At 44.0% G+C, this 11,674-nt stretch overlaps 1 protein-coding gene across 1 annotated transcript in view; it reads right to left on the bottom strand.

Moving 5' to 3' along the window:
• Positions 1 to 577: 577 nt before the first annotated feature.
• sdc3 (syndecan 3) overlaps positions 578 to 11,674 on the bottom strand; it is a 35,287-nt gene continuing 24,190 nt past the window's right edge. The window contains exons 2-5 of the mRNA XM_068728677.1: positions 10,488 to 10,581; positions 6,584 to 7,467; positions 5,689 to 5,878; positions 578 to 3,617 (exon numbers count right to left, since the gene is read on the bottom strand). Coding sequence (XP_068584778.1) covers positions 3,451 to 3,617; positions 5,689 to 5,878; positions 6,584 to 7,467; positions 10,488 to 10,581 — 1,335 coding nt within the window. The 3' untranslated portion in view covers positions 578 to 3,450. The remainder of the gene's footprint in view (positions 3,618 to 5,688; positions 5,879 to 6,583; positions 7,468 to 10,487; positions 10,582 to 11,674) is intronic.

Below are 11,674 nucleotides of genomic sequence, written 5' to 3'. Positions count from 1 at the left end.
CTTTTCACCTATAATCTACACAGGCTTATCCTTTAGCACGGTCACAGGGGGCTGGAGTCTCTCTCAGTTGACATTTAGTGAGAGGTGGGTACACCCTGGACAAGTCATGATTATATTAATGAACAAAGACATTACTTTGACCCCTAGAGGCTCCATAAATTCCCTGCCCATTAATTGTTTTTGGTAATTCAATTAATGGTGCATTTGTAACTGAATTAGCACAACTACAGTACAATATCAACTGAAGTGGGTCTGGTATTGTTGCCTTATCTTTTAGATCTGTGTCAAAATCAATATTATTTTAGTTTATACTGAGCTCACATGGGGTCTAGATCTCCGGACAAATAATGAAGCTGCAATGTGTTGTCTGGTGAGTGCACTGCACTTAAAGGAATAGTTTGACATTTTACAAAATGTCAGGAGGGAGAAGACGAGATCAATACCAGCAACAGTTTAGCTTAGCATTAAGACTGGAACCAGGGGAAACAGCTAGCCTGGCTCTTTCCAGAGGTAGCAAAGTCAACCTAACAGCAGTGTCTTGATGTATCCACTTAAAATGAAAAAAGACAAGAGAGGAGAGATTTACCCAACCAGGTTTTTTATTTGGAACAGAGTGGCAGATTAGTGACAGGGCGGTGGCGTGGAGGATCCGCCTCCTCTCGCTCACTCAGCCAATGACAGAAACTCAGCCTTAAAAAAATGCAAATGTATAAAAACAGGAATGGGAACAGCAAACATAGAGTAGTGTAGCCTCCGTTGGGCTTCACACACACACACACACACACACACACACACACACACACACACACACACACACACACACACACACACACTCACACACACACTAACACACATGCATACCTACACTCACACACGTACAAATTCACCCTCTCTCTCACACACACACACACACACAAACACACACATCTTATTTGGCTACGCAGGCTTAGATGGGTACAAACACACATGTTTACACTTTGACAGTCACTTTAAAAAAGACAGTACGTGTTAAGATCATTCCTGCCTGTGAGAAAGTGGCGTGTTGTCTGCCCGTCTGTACTGCGGCAGAGAGACAGACAGGCAGACAGTCGGACAGTGAAAAGACACAGTCAGTGTGTGTGAAAGCCACTGTGAGGGACCAGCTGCCCCTCATTCAGCAGTGAACAGACGAAACACTCGCAGACACACTCACGTCGACAGGCCAGTCAGTGTACACAAGAGTCTGCTGTGAAATACCAAGGTGAAGCACTCAGGCATACACACACATACACACAGGTGGCGTGTTAAGATGAGGTGTAGACACACACACACACACGTATATTCTCACACTGGCGAGGGGGCAGGCGACATACACACACATGAGTGGAGGAGGTGTGTTACCTGTCTGTGGAAGAGCGTGAGAACTGCTGGAGTAGGTAAACACACACTCGACCACAGTACATTCCAACTTTAACTCACCCCTCTTTTCTTTCAAACGCACAAAAACACACACAGGCATCCACACACACCCAGACTAGTATAGTTTTGACTCCCATGCATTTTTGTTCTACAGTACTGAGTATAATAGAAGCTACTAGTCCAGTCGCACTGGTGTGGTTATTGTTACAATCTCTTAGATAGAAGCACAGCCCTCCTTCTGACATTCCCCTTCCCTTCCCAAACCCCATGTCCTCCATTATCCCCTCCCCAAAAAGAGCCCAACAGCAGGTTGAAGTTGACCCCATGAACACTAATTCAAAGTATGTTTCTTCTCATAACCAAAGCTTTACTGACAAAAGATTTCATCAAAGATTTTTGACTGAATTAGCACATCTGGGAGCAACTTCCTGCATGGATTCACACTTCCTGGTTTTTCATTAAAGTCACCCTTGCTTCCCAGAGGCCCCTCCCATCCCCAAACAGAGAGCCAATGGTGGAAGAAAAAGAAAGTGAGGCATGCCAAAGGTGCGTGTAGGGGTGGGGTGGGAGGGTTAATCGGATGACGTGATGACTGGACACGTAGTTGTGCTTTTACACAAACAGACCAAACTCTAAACCAACCGGCAACTGATCAATAACTAATCAATAACATATTGAAACCACCTGATCTCGCTCGTATCACAAGTGATGACTATCACAATGACGATGATGATGATGGGTTTGATATGTGTTTGAATGATATGATTAACGGTATACTTAAAGTCTGTGTGGTGGATCTAAATGCACAGCAAGTTATATATCTGCACTTGTGTGTGTGTGTGTGTGTGTGTGTGTGTGTGTGTGTGTCTGTGTGCATGTGGCTGACGAGAGCACAGCTCATCTAAAGTGATGACGGATGTGATGAATAAAAACTCTTCATGATCATGCAGATGACTAGTGATGTCAGAAAGGATATGCTGATATTTACATATAAACTTTTTTTAAACTGCTAAATACACATCCTCCTGTTTAAGTATTATAATCATTATTATTATTATTATTACGGTATCATTATTATTATTCACCATCCAGCCCAAAACATTGATATATTATTGGTTGTTATTACTATCCGTAACTAGTCTTTGTACAGCTTAGAAGAGCAGATTGGACGAGTAAGCAAACCTCTAACCAGCCAATGTTTCCACAGCGACTCCTCGACATTGTGAAACACACCGAGGGTTGAGCACTGTTTTCTGGTTGGCCGAGCACAGAGAGAGAGGTCAGAGCCACCTTCAAGCAGATACAAGTGTGTGTGTATGCATGTGTATGTAAGCGTGTGTTTATGTGGCTGTATGGATGTGCGTATGCGTCTTTGAGCACCAGAGGGATGGAAGGCACAAAAGAGACCTTTCCTCTCACCTTTGACCCTGGGCTCTGTGCGGCCAACCAGACGCTCTGTGTGTTTTTGGGGGGTGAGGGGCAGAGTCGAGGCCCATCGCTCTCTTTTTCTTTTGTGTCTCGCTCTGCTCGCCTCACCCCTCTCCTCTCCCTTTTCTCTTTAGCCTTTTTCAATCGCCCCATAAAAAACAGAGGAGGAACTTTTTTTTGTGCTGGAAAACACAGATTAAGAGCTTGTGTTTTGTTTTGTTTTTCTTACAAAATAATCATATCATTACATACACAACAAGAGAATCTGTAGAATATTAATAACAACATTTACTTTAAAAACATCTCATGTGTATGTGTTATTTTTTCAGAATATATTTGGATTTTTTTTTTCTTCCTCTTTTTCGTTTTTATTGAAAAGAAAGTTCCAAGTCCGCAGAGAGAGAGGCGCTCTCGAGTGTTTTGGAGACGAGAGGAGAGAGGGATGAGGAGAGGCGAGCAGACGAGATGGGAGGCGACGAAGAAGAAGAGGAGGAGGAGGAGGAGGAGGAGGAGGAGGAGGAGGGCGAGGAGTACGGGGGCTTAGAGTATCTTTCTCTCTTCTCTCTCTCGCTCTTTCGCTCTCCCTCGGCGTGCGGTGCGTCTCTCTGGCAGTCTCTCTAAGTGTTATGCGTAAAACTCCTCCTGCTTGTCTGGTTTCTGGTAGGTGACGGTGGCCTGTTTGGGTTCCTCCAGTGTGTAGCTTCCCTCGTCCTTCTTCTTCATCCTGTACACCAGCAGCATCACTAGGAAGGCCGCAAACAAGGCGCCCACTACTCCTCCCACTATCACCGCTGAAGGAAGACAGAAAGAGAGGGTGGATATTCTAAAAACCTTCCAGGATATTACAGATCCTAAAAACAGTCCAACAAACACTAAAACATCATTAGAGCCACATTCTGCAGCAGACTACATCACTACTGCATCAAACACTCCTAGTCTGAAAGCAGAGCAAAACTATCACAGCATCACTATCACCTAGCTGCTAAGTGAAGACTGATGAGCCTGAATGTGCCAACATACATTCTGAGTTGCCAACAGCTTTGTGCTAAATTGCAGCCCTGCAGTGCTACATGGTAGTTTAGTCCAATGGGGCCGGTGTAACCGAACTGCAGCAGCTGCATTTGACCACCTTCTTCTGCGCACATCGCTAATGATCTCTTGCTGCGTGTGATAGATTGTGTGGTCATCAAATGGGAAAAAAAACCTTCCCTCGTTATACTAATCGGCCTTAATGCCAGAACAGAGAACAAACTGTTTATTTTCCAAAAGGCTTGAGGAACACTTTGTTTCTATTCATTGTGTGGGAGGTGTTTACTTTGTTTACTCCATTTCTGCCAATATCAGAGGACACAGCCTGGGCTATTTAAAATAACGTAACTTTTCATCATGCACTGTCACTGCAAAAGTATTCTTGACTTTTCACAATATCTCTTGTTATCAAATCTAATCAAATTAGTCAGATTTTCTGAGTCAGATAGTGAAGACTTTGTGTGACACTGTGCATAAATATCTACTTTTACAATCCCTGATTTTACTGTGGAAGACAATGGTGATATTAGACATGAAAAACATGAATTATACACTTTCAAGGGCACCATTTGTAGTTACTACTTGTCTGTAAATCCATAATACCACAGCCCTGTAGCATGGTTGTATAGATTTCCTTCCATCCATTGTCTGTAACCGCTTTACCTTTACAAGATCGCACAGAGGCTGGAGCCATTGAGCGAGAGGCAAAGTACACCCGGGACAGGTCACCACCAAATCACAGGGCTGTACCCATTCACACCAACAGGCAATTTAGAGTCAACAGTTAACCTAACCTGCATGTGTTTAGACTGTGAGAGGAACCCAGAGATACCCCAGATAGCACAGGGAGAACATGCAAACTTCACACTCTTGTTAGATTTAATCTTGTTAAAATAATGACGCACCTGCCACAGTTGTGTGAAACATTGCATAGATTTGGGGAAGGCGAAAGACAGAATAGCAATAGTTTTTGGTGAAAAACAATATGAGGGAAACAGCAATCAAAGTACCATTTAATCTGAAATATTTGGCTTGGGCAAAAGTAAGACTGATTGAATTGGAAATATTATTGTTTCATTTATCAAAATGTAAAACAATGCGGAATTTCTATTTTACCTTCATGACCTGACAAACTTTGCCAAGTAGATTGAATCAGTGTGAAAAGGTGGTAAATACCTGCCAATCCCTGTTTATCTTGTGTTCTTTAATGTGTTACTCCCACAGATTAAAGTGAATACAGTGTCTATACATGTACAGCACTATACATGAATGTATGAGTCTGACATGGTTCTATCATACAGACAGTCTAGTCTAAAGTCTGTTGCCTCCTGCTCTTTACCGATGACCAGGAAATCAGCGAAAACCACCGCCAGCAGTCCACCAATCAGAACAGCTGAAGGAGAAACAGAGAGCCAGTCAGGTCAGGCAAGTTGGCTGGTCCCTCACTTTCTACACCAGCTCTTTGGGGAGAGGAGAGGGGGGCACTTGAAAAGGCATTGGATTTACCCAGAGGGAAAATGATGGGAAAAAGAGGGGAAAAGGAGGGGTTGGATAAGCCAAGAAGAGGATTGCTTGTTCTCAACGGGTCAAACGGGGCTAAGTAGCACATTCAGTTATCGTGATGAATCTGCACTACGTGGGTGCAAGGTGATGCCAGTTTATCCTAGCAGCTCCCAGAATGCAGGGAAAGACCTCAGGAGGCAACGGGGAAAACGTAATCTGTTGATCTAAGAGGTGGCTACCAAGTGGTTAATTTGACAGGCACAGAGCTGCATGACAAATATTTGGACAAAAAACATCATTAGCATTAACTTCATTGACAGATGTTCTTACCTATCAAGACCTCTTTTCTCTCCAGGATGTTCTTCTGTGGCAGCTGGGCAGCAGAGCTTCCTCCGTCCACCGTGTTGCCATTCAGATCGGGATCCACTGGCATTATACCTCGACCGAGATCATTACGCCGATCATCGCGGATCTCAAAGTCTCCACTCGGTCCCGCAGCGCCCGCCTCGTTGTTACCCTCCTGAGACAGAGAGAGAAAAGTGAGACTAACGACAGGAAATCTACATTTGATGTAATCACATTTGTTCCACGGAGCTACTACTCTGAAACTTATCCAAACCAACACAGAATATTTCCATGGCATATGTTCTCCTTGGAAACAATGAGCCTCTGTATGTTCTGGTTGGTGGAAAGTTTCATATTGTCCAACGGGTATACACACTTCATAAAATCTGGCAGCCTAATTACAATGTGGAAAACCAGACAAATGTAAATGCATCATGCTTCAATGCAGGACGGCTGCAAATAAACAGAAGCACAGCAATTGGAGAAACTACCCTGGTCTGTAAATAATTAAGCTGTCAGTGTTAAAGAGGCAGTCAGAAGAAGTGTTTGGTATCAAACCTGATCATTTTTTTGGTACCGACCAGAATGAGCGCATTAGTAGAGAGCTAGTAAGCGAGTCCGTGGTCATACTTGTGGCCTTATTCACTTATTCTTTGATCAAATAGTTGCTGATTTAAATCACAGTTACAATCATCAGTAGTGAAAGTATAAAGCTGACTTGTGTGTCATTGGTTTTGGTCTTTTCATTGGATTTGTTGATAATATGAAAAATACTCTCTACTCCCTGTTGTTGAGTTTGGTGTTTTCTTGTGGTGGGTAATGAGACTCCAAATAAAGACACTGCTCCTAATCTATATTAACATCCACCTGTCAGTCTCACCTGTGTAGTTGAAGGCTGCTGTGGACGGCTCGTTCTCTCTGTTGGCACCGCCTGAGTGGCTGTGGTCATGGGAACCCTGGGCCTGAAGGGGAACCTGGTCTTGACAGTGGTGGCGGCGGCGGTGGTGGCGGTGGAGGGTGCGGCTGTCGTGGGCTCGGGGGTGGTCTCTGCTGTAGTGGACATGTCTTCCTCTGTGGTGGTTTCCATGTCAAAGCCTGGGAAAAAGGCTGAGGGTTCAGGTGACAGGTAGACGTCCTCTTCTTCTTCTGTGGTGCTCAGGTCGTCCGAACCGGCAGAGGGCGCCGCACTTTCTGCAGGGCTGGTTGCCGGGTTGGTGGTCACCACTGGGATGGCTGCAGGGGATCGTGGGGCGGGGGTGGTTTGGGCGGCGGCGGCGGCGGCCCTGATTCGCTCCAGCTCTTTCTCTCTTTCAAGCTCACGCTCTTTCTGCCTCTCTCTCTCTTTCTCTCGCTCTCTCTCACGTTCCCTCTCTCGCTCGCGCTCTCTCTCCTTCTCCTTCTCTCTCTCCATCTCTCGGACCCGCTCCCTCTCTCTTTCCCTCTCTCTCTCCCTCTCCAACTGTCTCTCCCTCTCTCTCTCGTTCTCCAGTTCCTTCTGCCTCTCTTGCTCTTTCTCTCTCTCCCTCTCTAACTCTCTCTCGCTCTCCTTCTCCAGCTCCCTCTCTCTTTCCCAGAATACACCACTCTCTCCATCAGCTTCGGTGGGCAGCGGGGTGGCGGTGGATTCCTCCGGGTTGGGACTCGGCTCAGCTGCAGGTGAGGCGGAAGGGGCGGGGCCGGTAGCCTGCGTGGTGGAAAGGAGGAGGGGCTCTTCTGTAGTGAAGGACACACCCGCCGATGTCGGCCTCACACCGATGCCAGGAACTGGAGAGGAGAAGAGAGGATTTTTAATTTAAAAATGACTCAATTAAAAAACAACCAGCAGGGGAGTAAAAAAAAATGTAGACATCTCACTCATTCACACATCCCCTTTATTACTCAACGCACCCACCCACTCACACAAACAGTAAATCAGAAACTGAGACTACGGCTGTGTTTGAAATCAATCCCTCTGACACTCATTCACTACTCGCTATATAACAAACACTCACTAATTTACTCTCTACGGAGCTATGAATTCAGATTTCAGTCACTTATAAGTCACCTTCACTTTGTATCATCAATAACAGGTGTAGTGTTGCGTGATATTTTTGGGATCTATAAAATGTGACACATTGCATGATGGGCCTTGGGCACTTCTTGTTTCATTTAAAAAACTAAATAGAATGGGACTCTAATTAATTTGATGAAATACACTTGTGTTTTTCAAAATGACTGCTGTGAAAAAGGCCTGTCGCTCGTTGGAGGACTCACAATGCACAGGCAAAAAAAAGAAAAGAATGGTCTGTAAAGAGGCCAAGATATCCTGATTTTAATGATCATATTAGTCAATTTACAAAAATGCTGGAAACTAGATATTGTCTTTACGCGAGAGCCTCCCTGGCTAGTAAGACGCTTCTTAACGCTGGTAACTTCCAACTTGACGCTCCTTGAGGTCTTTGTTGGCATTGCTGTGACATTTTATCAGGGTTATTTTTTTTAGAGTTGCTCCTACAGATCTACTGAAGAAATTATACAAAACTGAGAACTCTCCATGACTAGTAAACTGAGCTTTATGTGTAAAATCAGTGCAGTGCTCCTTTAAAAAGACTGTCTGTCCCCTCTCATCTTAAAAGTCAATGCACCCGATCACACAGCACAGCTCTGTTTGTTTTGTCAAATCACTTCAGGATCATAAAGTACTGTCTTGATGTTATTGACAACTCAGCGCAACAATCACAGTCGCAATCAAATTGCTATTTTCTGCTCGTTTAGCTATCTGACAACACAAACACAAAAATATGTAAATAATGACAACTACGGTAAATGTATTAAAACATGGAGCGCAGAATGGAGGTTTAACCAACTGAGACAAGGCTGTCTGTCCCTCTCCTCACCAGATGTTCGCTGTGATGTGCTGTTTTTGTTGAGGGCCAACTGAATAAGTGAGAAAAAAATACTGTTTTCCTTTAGTTTTGACATTTTAGAGTGTGGATTTTTACAAAAATGACCTGAAAAAACTGAAGTGGATGCACATAAACAGCACTGTCAAAATCAGCTAGCTTAGTGTTGACATGGTCTGGACGAGAGGAGAGAAGAGAAGAGAAGAGAAGAGAAGAGAAGAGAAGAGAAGAGAAGAGAAGAGAAGAGAAGAGAAGAGAAGGTATTGACGATGGCGCAGGCTAATCCTTTTCCTTCTAAATCTCATAATAGTATTATACCACCTTTCATTTTGTTATAGCAGGGAAGCTCCTTAGGTTGAAAGAGAAACAAATTGAATTTACAGGCACAAAGACATGAAGGCTGACAGAGGAGCCGGAGGGGATATCGAAATATGGACTCGAACAATGCAGCGTCTGTTAAACTTATCAGGCGCCTCAAAATGCCACATTCTGACGCAGCGGTGACACAAAATGCACATCTGTCTGTTGTAAATGAGCTTTGGAGATAAAGCAATTTGCTGAGCAGCTTCAACCACAGGGGGTGCCTCTGCTGCACTCTCCTGCTCTGAATTGTAATTATTATTTTCTCCAGGAGATTGTGTATTAGGTCGTGGGTGTGCATGTGTGCTTTAGTGTGTGTGTGCGTGTGTGTGTGTGTGTGTGTGTGTGTGTGTGTGTGTGTGTGTGTGTGTGTGTGTCTGTCCGTCCACAGCTAATCTCCTGGACCCATCAGCCTATTATTTGTTTGTGCTTCTTTATTATTGTATGCTAAAGGCGTATCGTAGTTGCAGTGATTCATACTTTTTGAAAATCTATTTTATTGACTGTTTTATACCATTATTGACTACTGACTCCTCTTAACTTGCTGGTAGGGGCTGTGACTATTTTTTTCATCTACGGACTACGAATTCTTCCTCTCTTGATTTGCATGCCTGAACGTATGTGTATATAACTATTGCCTAGTAAATGACAAACTGAACCGGGCGCTGACTACAACAGAGTTAGTTAGATGTTAGTAGCTGGTGGGAGTCCTTCGGTGTGTAAGGCTAACAGAGCTAACAGGGCTAATACAGCTAACAAAGCTAACAGTTTACGAAACAACATTTTTGCCGCACAGAGCCGGTGCAAACAGCTGCATAGATTAAAATGAGAGCCTATTGTGAGTGAAAAACATCAGATACGCTTGAGGTCTATAAAGGGGGAAATGGTGTTTTTTATTCATTCAGTCAAACATTAAAGCAGTAGTTGTTGCAGACACAGCTGGCATAGATCTCTCCACTCTACTGATTGCATTTTTCTAGTTTATTTTGAGCGCGCTCGCCACTAGCCTGAACCGAAAGCAGCCCTCAATGAGTCATGCTAAGTAAAGAGAGCCATGCTCAGGATTCAACTGCCAGATCAGAAAATCAGACTGAGTTACACCAACGTGATTTACGTTAAGTAGGTAATTCCTACACACGCAGACAGCAGGCTCACTCAAATGCAGACATATGCTTGCAGATAGGTGCACACAACTGCCTAATCTGTGTGGACTGTAATCTGATTAGAACAAATAAGATGTAGGGGAATTTGAGCCCGGGTGGCTGTTTGTTTGTAAGGGTGTGTCTGTGTTTAAAGGTGCAATAAATTTGTATCAAAACCTGTCCGTTGAGCCAAATGTGTGCGTGGCCTCCATGCATGTGAGTCTGGCGACCAGAGCAACCATAACTCAAGGACACGGAGAGGGTGTGGGGGGTGGGAACTTCAGGGTCAGCAGATTGAAACCCAGCAGCTGTCGAGGTTTGAAAGAACCGGGGCGTGCGTGTGTAACCTCACACACACACACACACACACACACACACACACACACACACAGATACTTACAGCCAGAGCCGGAGCCCGAGTAGAGGTCCTCATCGTCGTAGAACTCGTCTCTTGTCGAGCCTTCGTCATCGATAGACGGGGACCAAGTCTGTCCCTGGGAGAAACACAGAGATGAAAGAGATTAGAGTTATTCACCATGAATGACTGGGCTGTTTGTCATTTTATTTGAATAGAGAAACCACTTTGGCAGATTACATGCACACACAGACACACACGCAGGAGGTGCAGGGAGCATTATGGTGGACAGGGTAACATCTGTCCGTCTGAGGCTCCATAGAGGAGCATATTTAATGAGTTCATCTAAAGCTGGGATTTTGGCAGAGGAACATCAAAGCTTTTAAGGAGAGAGGGGTTTCATTCAGTCTCTGCTTACGTGCCAGTTACAAGTGATGCTCAGTCTGTAAAGTAGCAGAGTATGGAGAAGCAGTTAGCTTTTGAACTGAGGCTGGTATACTCACAATTTTATTTTCGATTCATACATTAATTGTTCAACTCTCAATGTTAGAAAATAGAGAAGAATGCTCAGTTCATATTCCCAAAGCCAAATGTCTTATTTTGTCAAACCAACAGTATGAAACCCAAAGATATTCATTTTCTGTTGATATAAAACAGAGAAAAGCACCAAATCCACACCTTTGAAAAGCTTGAGCAAGAGAATGTTCAATCAGCTAATCAATCAACTAATTGCACTAAATTGTTGAACAAGTCTAAAGTCATGCTAGCAGCTCTGTGAGGCTGAATATTAGAAGTGGACACAGTCTCTTGATGTCACCCATTGGTTTGTACGTGCACGTTTTGAAGACATTTTGTCTGTCCTCTTAGTTTTTTTCTAACTAGAAGTGACGAGAGAAATTACTCAATAATTTATGATCAATATTGTTGTTGGTACATAATTTCAGTTACTCGTGTGGACTTTGAATGGGATAAATTCACCATCTCCTTTGAATAACTACTGCTATACAGTTTTACAGCTGTACTGTAAAACTGTCTCTCATGGATCATTTCACAGCCTCCTGCCTGCTCATCACTGCACCTTAATCCAGACATATCTTCATGTACAACTGTGAGGGGAAAGTGCAACCTCTGTCAGGGTCAGGTAAGAGAGATTAGTCGTTGATCGTTTGGGGAGGTTGAGCCTCTGAAGTGAGTGACCTCAGCCTCCGGTCACTTTGAGACTGATCCCTCGT

Source organism: Cebidichthys violaceus, unplaced genomic scaffold, assembly GCF_023349555.1.
Source record: "Cebidichthys violaceus isolate CVI_PGR_0920_01 unplaced genomic scaffold, fCebVio1.0.p SCAF_42, whole genome shotgun sequence".
Taxonomy (NCBI): domain Eukaryota; kingdom Metazoa; phylum Chordata; class Actinopteri; order Perciformes; family Stichaeidae; genus Cebidichthys; species Cebidichthys violaceus.
Note: the sequence above shows the minus strand (reverse complement) of the source record. Positions and strands in the feature narration are given on the sequence as shown.